This window comes from Chironomus tepperi, unplaced genomic scaffold (genome assembly GCF_022539635.2).
Source record: "Chironomus tepperi strain 1889 unplaced genomic scaffold, CSIRO-AGI_Ctep_v1 contig_12, whole genome shotgun sequence".
NCBI classification, from domain to species: domain Eukaryota; kingdom Metazoa; phylum Arthropoda; class Insecta; order Diptera; family Chironomidae; genus Chironomus; species Chironomus tepperi.
The window spans coordinates 1679048-1696805 of record NW_027226134.1 but is presented as its reverse complement, the minus strand read 5'-3'; the positions used below and the strand labels follow the sequence as shown (position 1 = coordinate 1696805).

General features: G+C 35.0%; 2 protein-coding genes across 2 annotated transcripts; both read right to left on the bottom strand.

The window, feature by feature from the left end:
* Positions 1-1928: 1928 nt before the first annotated feature.
* Positions 1929-17396, bottom strand: LOC139088514 (uncharacterized). The gene is made up of 13 exons (XM_070637775.1): positions 17169-17396; positions 16405-17114; positions 15549-15595; positions 14823-15196; positions 14581-14762; positions 13161-13353; positions 12393-13102; positions 11501-11921; positions 11162-11342; positions 5540-5760; positions 3427-4174; positions 3235-3358; positions 1929-2936 (listed from the first exon to the last, which is right to left on the bottom strand). Exons 1-13 carry the CDS (start codon positions 17348-17350, stop codon positions 2506-2508), a joined length of 4524 nt encoding a protein of 1507 aa, XP_070493876.1. The 5' UTR covers positions 17351-17396; the 3' UTR covers positions 1929-2505.
* LOC139088787 (probable cytochrome P450 28a5) lies at positions 7749-10016 on the bottom strand. Its single transcript, XM_070638078.1, has 5 exons — positions 9788-10016; positions 9004-9724; positions 8840-8875; positions 8185-8558; positions 7749-8055 (listed from the first exon to the last, which is right to left on the bottom strand). The coding sequence occupies exons 1-5, from the start codon at positions 9970-9972 to the stop codon at positions 7869-7871; spliced, it is 1503 nt and encodes a 500-aa protein (XP_070494179.1). The 5' UTR covers positions 9973-10016; the 3' UTR covers positions 7749-7868.
* Positions 17397-17758: the final 362 nt, after the last annotated feature.

The following is a 17758-nucleotide window of genomic DNA, read 5'->3' as shown; positions in this document are numbered from 1 at the left end:
TATATTATAATGATATGGAATATAAATGCACAATACCGAATGAAATAAATATCTTTTGAAAAATGAAATTAAATTGTAGTGTTTCAATAAATTTTATAGTTGACGAATGACGGTGGATGATTGAAGATGCCACAGTAAGTTCGTCATTATTTTCTAGCTGCTAACTGTTTTGATTCGAAAATTGCATGTCGCTGTTTGCTGTCTCAGAGTCAGAATTATTTATGTATTAATATTAATGCTTTTGTTCAAATACTGTTTCTCCTTTAATGCAATAAAAGTCGCTTGGTATCGGAATTTGGCAAGTGGAAGCCATCGATAAAGCCAGCTTCAGTCGACTCCTTTAGAAGGTCATGGATCACAACCAGAGCTCGAAGTTTATTCGAGTAGACTAGAAAAAAACCGAATCGACTCGAGTCGACTTGAAGTCGAGTACATTTGAGTCGAGTCGAGTCGACTTCAACCATATCAACTTCGAGCTCTGATCACAACTGATCTGTACGACCAGTGAAGTAAGTAAGTAAGCATGAAAAGTCAATTTCTATTGAAAAATTATTAAATTCAACAAAACTAAACTTTGACATAGTAAAATACATAAATTGCATGTATGTGGGTACAAGACTGAACATGACATTTTGAAACACCTCAACAGTTAACGAAAAACATTTGTAAAGTTCTATACATTCAGTATTGTCAGTTATGTGAAACTAGAATACACACGCTGCATTATGTTTTAAAATGTATTAAAAATGTATAACTTTTAGGGGTAGAAAAAGCAGGGATTTAGTGATGTGTTGCTTTGGTTTAGGTTAGTCTAATTTATTAGGGGTCATTCAATTATTACGTAAAGGGGAGAAATGGGGATGAGAGTGAATTTTATTTAAATAATAGAAATTTGGGCAATTCCATTGTTCATTTCCAAAAAAGTTCATTTTTCTGTAGCATAATAAGAAAGCGGTTCCCAAATTTTATGCAATTTTATTGGAAATATTGTCATTTCTGGAATTAATGGAAATTTAAAATTCAAACTTGTTAATACGACTTAATTTTAAATAAAGTGATAAAAGACATAATGGCCCGTTAACTTATTACGTTCGATTTTTAGGGGTGAGGGGGAGTCTGACGATTTTGTAAATTTCTAAACCAAATTTTTTTTTGCATGTTCATTTTGTAACGAGAGGAGGAAGGAGGGTCTTGAAATTCGTTTGTTTGCGTAACGTAATAAGTGAACGGCCCCTAAGCATTTTCACGATTACATTTGTTTGAGATTATTGCGTCGTTGAAAATCTTGTATAGGCCGGATAAAAAGGTGTGAAGTTTCGAATGATATGATGAAACTAGAGTGTAAAATTGGCAAAATGATCGAATATGATAATCCGAAAAGCACACGGTATAGAAATGTGTACGCCGTATGCTTTTTTGTTAAAACTGTGTCAATGTCTGGCCAAATACTAAGTCTGAATCCTTATCACACACCTTGATAGAAAGGAATCCTTCAACATACTTAAAACTCTTCTTTCGGCCAAGAGTTTAGTGCTGCATTTCTTGAGTTTTAGATACACTTGCCTGCAGTTTTCAGTAGTATCTTATAGTTCGTTTCATGCTGCAGGCCTGCATTTTTGGACGAACCCTAATAATAAATCCTGAAACTCTCTTACTTCATCCTATTACATCAAATCTCTTTCACAATAATTATCACACATTCCACGTGCTTTCTAATCTTACAAAAAGCATGACAAAAACTCATTCTCGGCATTAAATCATCACGCACAACAAAAAAAATAAGTTTCCAATCATATGATTTTCAAAATGTTTGAATACAATGTTCAAATAATTCTTCTTAACTGCTGAAACTTAAAAATACACAAATCTTATCAGCATATGGCCAAAACAAGTGCTGTGACGAAAAAAAAATAATTCACTCACATGTCTTATCACTTAATAATGTCATTAAATATTTATTATCACATATGGTTATGTAATTTACACTACTGATCTAGTTACTTGCTAATCTAATCTCTTGGTGATCTTGATTTTGGGGGTAGTTGGGAAGGTAATGGACTCTATGGGTTTATGGTCATTTTTTGAAGAATTTTGTAAGTTAAAGTCCCTTACCATACCCACTACACCCTTAAATGTATGCAGTAGAACCCAGGGTCAGGTACTTTAATGGACAGTCCTGTACTTAATGTCCATTAAGTGCTGTGACGGACAGTATTGTACTTTTCAGTAAGTACAGTAAGTCAAGTGAGTATATTACTGTACTTAATGTATTTTCCATACAGTAGGTACAGTCCTGTCCATTCATATAAGTTCAATAAGTACAGCAGGTACAGTACTGGACTTCAGCAGTGCCTGACCCCTGAGTACCCCTTAAAACTACTTAAAAATATCAAAAAATTCCTTAAAAATATCAATAAATATTATCCAAAAAATAAATATTAAAAATCTAGTCTTGCATTGAGGTGTGCAGTCTTGCTTATTAATTTCACAATAATCACTTAAAATTTAAATCTGGAACATGTGTACAGGCTTGAAATTAAGCCACAATCCACCTTTCTTAATATTCAAAAACTCATTTGGATCTATTTTCAGTTCCTCACTCGTCCTGCTGTTTACAGTTATTTTAAAACTCCTCACAAGTTGCACAACAGCTGCTTTACATACCATCGATGCAAATTTCATTCCTAAACATTGTCTTGTGCCATTTCCAAATGGCAAGTACAAGCCGTCGTAACTGTAGTGATGTGAACATCTTTCGGGTATGAATTCCTTTGGTTTTGGGAAGTATTCGGGATCATTTTGGATTTGGTATAATGGAATGTAAACATTTGTTCCTTTTTCTATCAAGACTGTTCTTCCTTTTGTCACTTCTAGTCGAACATCTGATGTACATTCTTTTGATATTATTGTGAATGGTGGGTGTAGCCGTAATGTTTCTATAGGGAGATAAATAAATGAGATATTAGTTACGTATTTTGTTATCAGATGGGAAATTTTTGAGTTGTGGAAAATACGTAGTTGGAAAATACCAGTTAAAGTTGTAAAGACTTTAATGCGTGATATCTAAAAATAAATTCAATTACTATGCGCATTATCTGAAAATAATGCATGATATTGCGCATTATCTAAAAATACTTTTAAATATCCATCGCACTTTAAAGTAGATAAAAATATCCGACAATGCGGCACTTATTTAATTTTAAAAATATATCATATCATGATTAATATTCTTACCAGCTATGACAAGTTCAAGATAAGCCATTTCATTAAGCACATCATATGATATTTCGTCGTAAGTATCAATATATCTATTAATTTCATCGCGCAGTTTGCACTGAACCCCCTCATTATTTGCTATCTGATAAAGAAAAAAAAAGGAAGCATTAAAATAGATTTCTTAATCCATGCATTCATAAATTCACTCACCTCATATAACGTATGTGCAATTAAAAGGCTTGTTGTCTCCATTCCATCACTAAAGAACGTCGTCAAATGTCCAGCAACGTCTTTGTGTGATAATTTCTTTTTTTCCCTTAACGAAATCACATAATCCAGAAAATCATCAACCTTAATTCCAGTGCGCTTTCTTAATCGCATTGAGCGTTCAAAAAAGTCGAGAAAAAATTCCTCGACGTCATCGGTTATGAATTTCATTGGAAGGAATTTACGGCAAATTGGAAAAATTTCAGCTAAAATCATGAAAAAGACTGTCTTTTTGGGCGGCGATGACAACTTTTTTGACATTGTTCTGACTTTACTGCAACCTGACAAACAGTCAGAATTAAGATTGAATATACAATTGGAGACGATGTCAGCTGTGAATCTGAGTGACAATTCTCGTGCTTCAAATGGCTGATTTATGTGATAAATCACTTGACTATGTAAATTGTCGAGAATTGATTCAATAATTGGATACATTGTTCTCAATCGGACCGATGAGAATGCTGTGGCAATTTCACTACGATATTCCTTCCATGCGTCACCGCTTGCCAAAAATGGATTTCTTGTGAATAAAGGATCAATTTTTGGATTGAAAATTTTGCTGAATTCATTGGCACTAAAATGGTTGAATTTTCTGATTAGAACTTCATTGACCAGCTTAGGCTCGATGACCATAATTCGAGGTTCGCGCATTTGGAAGATTCCAATGAAGTTTGCAGTTCCTTTGTATTTGCTGGAAATGAAAAGAATTTAATTAATATTTTTACTGCGAAATTTATTAATCCCAAACGGAAGGTTGCACAAGAAGGTCGATTTATATCTTAAAACTTAGTTTTAAATCCTCTGCGTTTGATAAGAAATCTCAGTTATGTGATTCAATGACTAATTTAACGTGACTGCCCAAGTGTTTACGAAACAAAAAAATTGCGTTTCATAATATTTATTTTTTTTATCAAAATAAAAGAAGTAAGTCTGAATTGAGTCTAAGTCTTGTAAGTAGATTCATGGACATTCTGGAGGTATGTCGATGGAATTATTGATAAATTGACTCAGGGTTTGGTTTAAGCTATCTTAAATGGCACAACTTGCAAAAGGTTCCGAAAGATAGTCTTCAGACATTCCCTACGCGCGGCAATGGGCCCTCGTGCGCCCCAGCCAAGGAAGTAAGTAAGTAAGTAAATGGCACAAAGTTTGTAAGACACGAAATTCCCTAACAACACAATGATGGCTGATTTTGATTCATTTTGCGACGAATTATCAAGATAGACCCATTCTTGTTCCGACTTATATCATCAATTAATTTTTTACGACGAAAATTGCAATTCGACGTACTGTACTCAAAGGTTTGGGAGATTATAATGAAGCTGTTTATGCGAATGGAAGTACACTGTTGATAGTGAGAATATTGCACTTGACCCGAACAACAGGATGTAAAGCAAATTTTATTTTTGGAAGTAAAAATGGAACGAAAATTTGCCGAAAACAACCGTTCTGTTGTGGTCAAAGTATCTTTACGTCTAGCCGTCAATGTGGTGACGTATCATCACACTTCTGATTATAAAATGTGCTGCTTGGGTCATTATTAATTGGGATGCATTTTGCTAACGATAGAGCACACTTAAGGAGCTTTCTTAGCGATGCCGTGGATAACAAGTGATCTACATGACCGCTAATCTTAGCACATGTGAAAATTAATATATTGGCCCACCCTAAAGTGTAGATTTACCTTTCCACAGAAAAGTTTTGAATGCTTTTTCAGATCAGAAGGTCCACAGAAAAGTTGGCTAAACTACACACCCTACATGACCAACAATTCATCTTAACCAACTAAGAAATAGTTCAATGCTTAATTTTTTAGTTCGAAAATTTTTTTAATTTCTGTGAATTAGGGATTCTTAAGTTAGCTAATGTCAAGACGGTTCAATGCTTAAATCTTCTAAGAAAATCACAAAATACGAGATTTTGAAGCTGAGCATCCCACCCCATCCTCAAGTACACCTCTTAAAACAGTCAACTACAGTCTATATTCCCAATAACATGCCACTTAGCCCCCAAATCAAATATCAATAATCATAACTTCCAATTAAATTATACTCACTTATAAAATTCAGAAAAATCATCCGACACGTGCCTGAGTCTTGTCATTGATTTCTTAAAATTACCGAAAAACAATACAGGCTTCTCGTATGGAACACCGCGAACTTGCCAAAAATCATAATTCCACTTGAGATAATAATAAATTATCGCCACAATAAATAACAGAAGTAAAATAGTCAACATTTTTGTTTGAATTTTAAAATAGTACTGACACATATCAAGCTTTAATTTCGATTTAAAATATAAAAAAAAAATGAAATTCTACAAATGTGATAAGAATTAAGGTCGATAAGATAGGTTGGAATCTATTCGTTGTGGTCTTGTTAGAACTGGATGTGAAAGATAAAAAATCCCACCAGTCTAGACGTAATCTTTTTAATATCTGAAGTCCGATTTATTTTTATAACTTATTCAAAAGTTGTTCAAAAGCTTAAAATTCGCACAAATGCCTCCAGTTTTAATTTTGGAACTTAATTTTTGTTGATAAGGAATGGATTGTCTTTTGGGTTTTTCAGGTAACTGTGACTTCATAGTTTTAGATTATTACAGCAAGAGAAGCTTTATTTTGTGACAAGACAAATCACATGCTGAAACAGATTAGGTGTGGGAAAAAGTTAGGCTGGAGCAACTTCCAGGTCGTGGCGATCTCTGAGTGACTTCCAGATCGGCTTGACTTCTTGACCAGCTTGACTTCTAGACCGGCTTGACTTCTTGACCAGCTTGACTTCTAGACCGGCGTGACTTTCAGACCAGCTTGACTTCTCGACCGGTGTGATTTTCAGACCGGCGTGTTTTCTAGACCAGCTTGACTTCTAGACCGGTGTGACTTTCAGACCGGCGTGTTTTCTAGACCGACGTGACTTGTAGACCAGCGTGACTTCTAGACCGTCATGACTTCTAGACCGGCGTGACTTCGAGACCGTTGTGACTTCCAGACCGGCTTGACTTCCAGAATCAATTAAACAAATAATGCTTTTCGGACTAATATTAACCAAGCAAATGCACACCTCGATCCATCTCGAAATAGTATAAATCCATAGTGATCTGAATAAGCCTTTGAATAATGCCGTCAGAGCAACTTTGCGTCTTATCGTTAATCCGGGTCGAAACGGTGCCTTAAAAACCAGGATGTGCTATTCGGACAATGACTCTCTAATATTTATTAGAACCTAAACATTGATTTCCTTCCCAATCATATTCAACGTCACTTTAATTCCATAATATTCAAAATCAACAAATTCCTTCCAACATTCTTGATGACGTCACAAGTGTGTCACATCCATCACAAAAAGCTTCACAAAAAAACCTGATCGAGATAAGACATTTTTTGAAGCTTGTTGCTCAACGTCACGGATGTTTTTTTGATTACATTACGTAATTTATCCTGGACACGTTTATTTTTTTGCCAGCTGTTTAATGGAAACAAAAATAAGTTTTTGAAAACAAAATGATAAGAAATTGATAACAATTCATTTCCATATATGTAGCGTAGTTCCATATATGTATGTTGCTATCATTTAATTCCAAAAAGAGAACTTTGATTAGTTTAAATTATTATTTAATTTACTGAGGGTCATTGGATTATTATGTAATCAAATTGTGAGCAGCGCATGCAAATATTAGCAAAGAGACAGGCTTTATCAAGCTTGAAAGGCATACGGGATGAAAAAACAGAAAATAGTGTTCTCAAGCCGACATCACTCAGGTTTCGATTCTGATTTTTGTAAAATCCGATCACATGCTATAGTCACGTTGGCTTGTGACAAGACAATATATTGTGCAACCGGAACTCGAACATTTTGTCGCAATCAGAGGAGGTAAGACTTCATTGGACATAGTCCATTCCAAAAATAAGGACTCCTCTGGCATCCGGACTTAAATGTGGAACTGTTGTATACTATTTCTATGCCTTGACTTAATTTAAATTCACTGATGTGTGGCTTAAAGGTATGGTTTCGTCCAAAACTGCCATTGCCTTTACTTAAAAAACGTAAGCCTGCAGCCTTGGACGAACTATAAGTACAGCAGAGAACTATAGGCTTGTGCATTTTAAAAGGTCATGTAGGTTTGCGGAGCATTTCCAAATCCTTACACTTAAATTGCACATTTTGATTTATGAATTTATGGTCTCCACCGCTTCCATGAGACGAAAAAGTCTTAAAATGCTGAATACATGATGTGACAAAGTTTTAAATAAAATACCAAAACTATTAAATTGATATAAAAAATTTATTCGACTCAAATAATTAATTCAATAAAATTAAATTTACATCAATACATATTATTACAAAAGTTGTGATGCTTAATAATCCTTTGCTGTCTTTCATAAATTATTCGTCACTTAATGGCTTGAAATCCAACCACAAACCTCCAGTTTTGATGTTCAAAAATTCAATTGGATCAATAACCAATGGACTGTCTTGTGTCTTTGAATTGACTGATATTTCGAAGTTAGCGATGACTGTGGCGAGTGCAGCTTTACTTTGAAGTAAGGCAAATCTCATTCCGAGGCAGATTCTGTATGAAATAGAATAAATTGAGTATTAGGAACTTAAGTCAGACGAACCGAGAAGAATCAGGCTATGAGAATGCTCATTTAGGTCAGCAAGCTCATTGTCTGTTATGGATTATTTTGCTTTGGCTTACCTTGGACCACCACCAAATGGCATCAACACACAACGATCCAAATAATCCTTCAATGCACCATCATCAAATCTCTCAGGATGGAAATTTGTTGGTTCCAAAAAGTTCTCTGGATCATAATGAACCCACAAGTATGGAATAAATACATTCATTCCCTTTTCGACTGTAACTTTCTTTCCATCATATTCCAATTCAACATCTTCTGAGCATAATCTTGATGTAATCATTAGTGGTGGATGCATACGTAAAGCTTCGTGGAAGACTTGATCAAGATAAGTCATTTCTTGGAGCTTCTCGAAGCTGATTTGTCCATTCTTGTCCAAATTGCTTCTGACTTCCTCGCGAAGTTTAGCCTGGACGCGTTTGTTCTTGGCGATCTGTTTGGGAAATGATTTGAGAAATTGGCAATGTAAGTTATATATTGACTCTAATAAGTTAAAGTAGATGAGATACTAAGTCATGGCTGTAGCAAATTCATGTTCAGAGTAGGTATGACTAACTCGAGCAGGACATGAGTGCTCATTAAATGACAGGACATGAGAGTGCTCTGAAAGGACATGATGGATGACAAGACATAAGAATGTCTCGATGATATTAATGCCCAATGTTCAAGTAAAGTGCTGAACCATGACTTATTATCTCACAAAAGCATACTCACCTCATATAAAGCATGTGAAATAGCAATAGACGATGTCTGGAATAATTAAGAATAAATTGTCAAACTCCTCTAAATATTTCCGAAGGTCACGGAACTGATTGTTCAATTTTAACACATTTCTGGACATTTCAATCAATTCCACTCCTTTAATTCCTCATATCTACCTCAAATCCATCTGAAAAGAAGCTAATTGTATGTGATGCCATTTCCAATTCACTGATGTTCTTCTTGTTCCTCAACTGGATCACAAAATCGAGGAAATCCTCGCGTTGGACCTTCTTCTCTTCTCTGTATTTCAATGCCTGCTTCATAAGATCAACGAAAAATTGTTGGACTTCCAATTCAGTAAATTGAATTTTGATAAATCCTTGAAGGAACTTGAAGGACTCAAGGATGATCATTTTGACAAAAATCCATGCTGATTGTGAAAAAAGTCTTCTGCCCATTTCACGAATTTCCGGTTTTTCTTTGGTAAATGACTCAGCATCGATTCCGAAAATACAGTTGCTGACTACATCAGTTGTGAATTTAGCAGATAATTCACGAGCATCAAATGGATCAGCTTTCTTGACTTCTGTATTAATGTACTTGACCATACGAACACTGACGTCTTGAATAAGTGGATAAAGTGCCTTTAATCGATTTGTTGTGAATGCTGGAGTGATTTCAGCTCTCTTTTCCTTCCATTCATCATCTCTTAAGAGGAATGGATTCTTTGCAAATAATGGATCCAGTTCTGTATCAATTAGATATGAAAATTCATTATTTCTGAAGTGATGAAATTTGCGGACGAGAACATCTTTAATTAATTCGGGTTCTAAAATCATTAAACGTGGGTCACGGAGTTGAACGAGGCCAACAAATGGAACCTTTCCTTTATATCGTCTGAAAATGAATAAATAGACATGAAATGATCAAAAATTGAGAGACCAACTCGAATTTCCTTACTTGTAAATTTTCTCAAAATCGTAGACCACATTTTTATTCCTTAAAATTCCATTCGGTAAGTTACCGAGCAGGACTCTTGCTTTCGGTGACTGAACACGTCGCTTAGCCCAATAACTGAAGTTCCATACTAAATAAGTATATATAAGCGCAGCAACAGCAAATACCAAAAATATGAAAACAATCATTTTTTTTGCGACTTTACTTCTAAAATGTTGGAACTAGACTGAGAACGAAAAAATATTTTGTGTGACTCTCGCTCCTAAATCCATAAATTTTGAGAGAATTTCTTGTTTTTCTCTCTGTTTTCATTTTTGCGTCCACACGTAAAAATTTAATTTTAGCAGCTGAACATAATTTGATGTTGGAAGCGGCTTCTCATTTTTATACACAAAACACACATGTGATGAGAATAATAAAGAACTTCACAGTTTTGAATTGAAAGGAAGTCATTTATAGTTTTTTATTTTGAGCTTCATTTCGCTTGATACATATTAAATAAAATTATTTTCTTTTTTTGTTCCGTTGTGAGGCAAAGTCATTTGTTAATTAAAAATTAAATCTTGATTAGATACCAAATATGGGAATAGATTAAATGTGATTTTATTCTGAAATGGTTATCTTATAGACTGTGACAGGAGCGTAGTCAGAGATGGTTTTTTGTGGAAGTTTGTTTCAAATTCTAGCAGGCAAAGACTGTGCAGTGCGTTGCGTGCTCTCAGGAGCCGATTAATGTCAGAGTTATGCTCACTAGTGTGCTCATCTATTATACATTAATTGAGCAAGCTCTCGAGAGCATGTCCTTTGCCTGTTGGGAAAAAAACTCAAGAAAATATTGAAGAACTATGTCCAAGAGGCTTCCGTCCCTACTCTCTCTGGATACTAATTTAGACCAATTATGGGCAACCTTTTTAAACTGCACACCTTGGAGTTAAGCCTAGACTGAAACCGCACATAGAATACTGTTCATGAAATTTTCAAAAAAAAAAAATGGCGACACATCGGTTATCTTTAACTGCTCTAGACAGTGGATTATTCAGAAATATAAATTGAAAAAGTAAAACACAAAACTCTGCAAACTAAAAGAGTTAAAGCTAATTGTATGTATGAAACAAATATGGTGTCAAGCAGAGGCATAGTAAGAAGGGAAAGGGGGGGTAGGATGGGTTATGGTTGTGGGTCAAAATTCCTTTCTTTCAAAAATAAATTTCAACTTAGGGGTTTTCGAGTAAAAAATTCGAAACTCTCACGAAAAAATCTAGCTTCGTCCCTGGCACCATGTCACTTCTTGTTATATCAACCATCTCAACATCTTCTTCCTAAAATCCTGAATACGCTCCTGTTATTTATTACAATATATTTTCGAATCTTTATTTATTCTTCATTTAAAGGCTTAAAGTTCAACCACAATCCTCCAACTTTTACGTTCAAAAACTCCTTTGGTTCTATAATCAATGGTTCTTGTGTCTTTTCGTTGACTGATATCTCAAAGTTACGAATAATTGAAGCGATAGCAGCTTTACTTTGTAGTATAGCAAATCTCATTCCAAGGCAGATTCTATGTTAGGAAATAAAACGATAAATTCCAAAAATGCAGCTTTAGAGTTTGAAGTCGGCTCAGATATTGTATGAAAAAGTCAACTCAGGAAGACACGACTCCATATAAAATTCAAGTCGACTTCAATCTCTGCACAGCATTAAATTTTAAATTCCTACCTTGGTCCACCTCCAAAAGGCATAAAGACACATCGATCAAGATAATCCTTCATAGCACCATCATCAAATCTTTCAGGATGGAAACTCTTTGGTTCCAAAAAGTATTCAGCATCATAATGAACTGAATAAATTGGAATATAGACAGTAATTCCTTTCTCGACATTAACTTTCTTTCCATCATATTCAAGATCAACTGTTTCATTGCATGCTTTTGCTAAAACAGTCGCTGGTGGATGCATTCTCAAAGCTTCATGGAAGACTTGGTCAAGATAAGATAATTCGTTCAATGTTTCGAAGTTTAGTTGATTATTGTTGTCCCAATGCTTGTTAACTTCATCGCGGAGTTTGTTTTGGACACGAGGGTTCTTGCCTAACTCATAAAGTGTATGGGCTATGGCAACTGATGAAGTTTCGAAACCATCTGAAATAAATTTTTACAATATTATGGCATAAACTGTCTAAAGAGTCTGGAACTGCAAACTACGTCCGATTGCATCCATCAATGCCCGTATCAACGACTTAGCCTGAATGGATTTGGGATCTTCAGGATGGCTATGGACCAAAAATTTATTGTGGTTTTGGGATCTTTTTATGAAAATCCCTAGAAAATTGAAGTATTTTTCCAAAAATCCGTTCCTCTCTTAGTGGCACGTAGCCAATATTAAGCCCCAAGTTACAATCGGACGTAGTTCTAAATTGTTAGACCTAATAGCCTCAATACTCAATACGGTTCATTGGTCCAAAATCCGGTACCAAACTGACATAACTTTGACATTTTACCGGATTTATATGGAATCCGGCTACATATAAGAGTCACGCCAGTTTACTACCCGATTTTCATTAATTAGCCAATTTGTACTATTCATATTCATTCGTGATACTTGACTCATACCTGAAAAGAAACTAATCGTATGTGATGCCATTTCCAATTCACTTATATGCTTCTTGTTCCTCAACTGAATGACATGATCGAGAAAATCTTCGCGTTGAATATTTTTCTCTTCTCTGTACTTTAATGCCTGTTCCATAAGATTTACAAAGAATTCTTTAACATCTGTGGGCATAAACTGAATTTTAACGATTTTTTGAAAAATTGGAAATGATTCAACGAGGAACATTTTGATGAACATTGTTGTTGATAATGCAAAGAGTCTTCTGCCCATTTCACGAATTTCAGGCTTTTCTTTGATAAATGACTCAGCATCGATTCCAAAAATACAGTTGCTGACCACATCAGTTGTGAATTTAGCAGATAATTCACGAGCTTCAAATGGATCGGATTTTTTGGACTCAGTTGTTATGTACTTGATCATTCGGCCACTGACGTCTTGGATAAGTGGATAAAGTGCCTTTAATCGGTTTGTTGTGAATGCTGGAGTGATTTCGGCTCTCTTTTCCTTCCATTCATCATCCTTCAAGAAGAATGGATTCTTTGCAAACAGCGGGTCTTGTTCTACATCAATCATCTCAATAAATTTGCTATTACGAAAATTATTAAATTTTCTGATGAGAACATCTTTGATTAATTCAGGTTCTAATACTAATAAAAGAGGGTCACGCGTCTGAATTATTCCCACAAATGGAGTTTTGGCCTTGAAATCACTTAATGTGAAAAATTTCATTAATGATCTAAATGAATAAACAAAAAAGCTGTTCTTACTTGTAAATCTTTGCAATATCATAAATCACATTTTCCTTCCTTAACAGCCCATTTGGTAAGTCACCGAGTAGAACTTTTGCCTTTGGTGATGGAACACCGCGTTTGGACCAATAGTCAAAATTCCATGTTAGGTACACATACACAAGTACAACTATTGCAACTATTAAGAATATGAAAATCATTTTTTTGTCAACTGATCAGTAAGAGCGTTGGAGTTAGACTGATGTAATGAATATATTCACTTCCATTTGTGTCGCTTCTTCAATTCTCACTTTAAATTTTTTTCTTCTTTTTTAACGTCTCTGTTTTTGAAATTCTCTCTGTTGTGGTTGGAAATGAGAAAATAAATGAATTATTTTTGCCGGCATGACATAATAGTTTGTTTATGTCGTGTTTATGCATGTATAGCACATGTGATCAGGGCGTTTGAAGTTGTTTATGAATGAGATTTTAATGCTAAGTAATAATTTGAGTTTTATGTCTATTTTCCAACTCCATGGAAGATTCATGCACTCATCTGAAAGGAATGCAAAGCTTAAACCCATGCCTGGATTAAATTAACAACGACGACTCAAAGCACATGAATCTCAAAGCATGGAATAAGAGTTGTGAAACGTCCTGATTAAATCGGGCGTCCAAAAACGGTGGCAGATAAAAAACGGCGAGCGATAAAAAACAATGCCCGATAAAAATCAATGAACGACTGGCCGATTCTCTCGGTCGCCGACATCGGCCATTACAACTCTGCATGTAATTAAGGCCCAACCCCATGCTCATCAGGCTTAACCAATCTTAAATTTTGATTCCATGTTTGGTGATTGGTTTGCTTTGAGTCGTCATTGTTAGTTCAATCCAGTTTGTATTCTGTTGCTTTTTTTGTCCATGTTCAATTTGGAAATAGTAGACTTTATACTTTAACATTCCTATCCTGATTTTAAGGCTGCTTTACCTGAATAGTAAGATAAAGTCGTTTGGATGAGCTCTTAATCTATCCGTTAAGGTGCATAACCCATCACAGAACTTGGTCGACAGCGGTTCATTTCAGATTGGGTCACAATTCGGCTCCCCTAAATTCGGCCTCAAATCAGAACCAAGTCTACATGCAGACCTATGCACGACCATTTTTACACCGTGTTCTATTTAGAGAGTGTAACCTTTGCCATTAAAACCATAAAATGCATGGAATCAACTTAATCTAGCTAATAACACTTGAGCGCTCCTTGTTTGTTTTTACTAAAGTTTTATTATCAACTCTTACATTGTGTCACAAAAATACATATATTAAAATTATTGACAGGTAAAATGATAAGCATGAATCTCGATTAGATAGCCATAAACAGCATACATTACTATATTTGGTTGTGCCAAATGTCAAATGCCATTAATAATTTTGGCTCGTGTTATCAGTTGCCGATTTCTTATTCTTCGCTTAAAGGCTTGAAATTAAGCCACAATCCACCAGTTTTAATGTTCAAAAATTCCTTTGGATCGATGATCAATGGATCAGCTGTCTTCTCGTTGACTGACATTTCGAAGTTTCTGACAATTGCAGCCAGAGCAGCTTTACTTTGAAGTAGAGCAAATCTCATTCCAAGGCAGATTCTATATTAAGGAACAAATCAGGGAGTTAATAGACCACAGCATTAAATATCAAATTCCTACCTCGGTCCACCTCCAAAAGGCATCAACACACATCGATCAAGATAATCCTTCATTGCTCCATCATCAAATCTTTCAGGATGGAAGCTCTTTGGTTCCACAAAGTAATCAGCATCATAATGGATCTGCATAATTGGAACGTAAACATTCATTCCCTTCTCAACTGTAACCTTCTTTCCATCATATTCCAAATCAGTAATTTCTGAGCACATTCTTGATGTAATAACTGCTGGTGGATGCAAACGTAAAGCTTCATGAAATACTTGATCAAGATAATCAATTTCATTCAATTTCTCAAAGTTAAGCTGTCCATTATTATCGCAGTGTTTGTTTACTTCGTCGCGTAGTTTATCTTGGACACGTTTGTTCTTTGCCAGCTGTTGATGATAAGAAATTGGAAAAATATTATTGATAAGATTGGATGTCATTTTTGGATGTCTAAATGGAGTTTTATCAGGGTTGAAAGGTTGTTTAAAGTATGGAGCGTAGTCAGTGGGTGAAGGTTCCTCATTTTCAAATATTACAGCATAAAAATGGTCGAAAATCCAGTCCCTGGCAACACTTACTCTGGTCCCAAGCCAGATTCGATGAAATCAGTCCTCAAACCAAAGTCAAGTCAGTCTCGGGATGGATTTTCGGTCATTTCTACGTCGTGTGCTTCCGGATAATTAAAATAAAACATTTAATTGTATATTTAGCAGTCAATTTATATCAAAAATTTGAACTCACCTCATAAAGAGCATGTGAAATAGCGATCGATGATGTCTCAAAACCATCTACACAGCACAGCAAAATAAATATAATAAAATGTGATTAAAGTGTCATGGAATTAATGTGTTTGCTCAATTTGAATGTTTTTTTGTAGTTAAGTGCATGTTACGCCCGAGTGGTTCAGTATTAAAAGCTTTTTTGGCATTTTGCTGAACATGGGGTCGATTTCTTAACCTACCCGAGATGCTCAACCCATTTATTCTTTCCTAGGCACCAGGGTTGTTAAAACATATTCTGTTTTACAGAATGTGTACACAAATGTCACATATTTCATGTGTGCACAGGGAAAAATGTGTGGATATGTGTAAATATATATGAAAATCCACACATTTTCCATGTGACACATTTTCAAAACACACCAGATTCTGTTTTTAACAACCTTACACTACCCCTTCCTAACTGCCCTAGGATATAGTAACACCCCTTTTTAGGTTACCTTAGTCCTGCACGGATAGAGTAGGGTATACTAGGTAGGTTTAGATTCTGGCTCATGATTACACCATTAAGGCTCTTTTAGGTCTATTTTGAAAAGGTTGACTTTTTTAACAAGTTTCAGACACTCCAAAGTAATGTTTTATTCTTAGAGTACTTACTGCAGCTCTAAGTAATGCACTGTATTTTCTGTCAATTTTACATTATGAAAATCAATTAAGATTAGTCACACGCGAGCTACTAAGAACATACAAAAACTTTAAAAGTTCTTATCAAACTGTGACTTATCATATCAATCTCTAAAAATTACACACGTAACATAAACTCAATTACATCAAATTTTGAAACTGATTAGCTTAGAAACCACTTAATTATGCCATACCTGAAAAGAAGCTTATCGTATGTGATGCCATTTCCAATTCACTAATGTGCTTCTTGTTCCTCAATTGAATGATATAATCGAGGAAATCTTCACGTTGGACCTTCTTCTCTTCTCTGTATTTCAATGCCTGTTGCATCAAATTAATGAAGAATTCCTTTACGTCAAGCTGCATGAACTGAATTTTGATGAATTTCTTTAGGAATTTGAAAGATTCGACAAGGAAAATTTTGAAGAAAACTGTCGTTGATGGTGCCAAGAGTCTTCTGCCCATTTCGCGAATTTCTGGCTTTTCTTTGGTAAATGACTCAGCATCGATTCCAAAAATACAGTTGCTGACTACATCAGTTGTGAATTTGGCAGATAATTCACGAGCATCAAATGGATCGGCTTTCTTGGATTCAGTATTAATGTACTTGACCATACGAACACTGACGTCTTGGATAAGTGGATAAAGTGCCTTTAATCGGTTCGTTGTGAATGCTGGAGTGATTTCGGCTCGCTTTTCCTTCCATTCATCATCTTTCAAGAAGAATGGATTTTGTGCAAATAATGGATCTTGTTCAACATCAATCATGTCAGTAAATTCGCTGTTACGGAAATTGTTGAATTTTCTGATCATAACATCCTTTACAACTTCGGGTTCCAAAATTAAAAGTCGTGGATCGCGAGTTTGGATTATTCCCACAAATGGAGTTTTGGACTTGAAATCGCTGAAATTTTCATTTTTAATGGACTTAAAGAATTAAGCTAAAATTCCTACTTACTCATAAATTTTCTGCATGTCATAAGTGACATGCTTCTTCCTTGTCAATCCATTTGGTAAGTCACCAAAAAGAACCTTTGCTTTTGGTGCTGGAACTCCGCGTTTTGTCCAATAGTCAAAATTCCATGTCAAATACACATACACAAGTACAACTATGGCAACTATTAAGAATATAAAAATCATTTTTAACCGTCTGATCAGCAAGAGCGTTGGAGTTAGACTGAAAAAACACGAAAAAAATTCGATTTTCGATGAATGCTCAAAATTTGATTCTCGCTCTTCTCCAAAATAATTGCTCTCTGTTTTGATTGAGTTTTGTATACAATCATTATTTATAGAATTAAGCGTGCTACAAAATTTTGATCAACTCGCGCGTTTTTTCTTCGGTTTTAATGTGCTGATGATAAACATATGTTGTGAGTTAAAATGTTAATAGAATCGATGATAATGTTTTTAAGTCGTAGAACTATATGAGTGTATCTACAATGTTGTTCGTATATCATACACGTGCTGCACGTGAGAATTTGATTCTCTCATCTTCTTATTTCATTTTAAATTACTCATTACTGCTTAGATGCTAACTTACTCAAT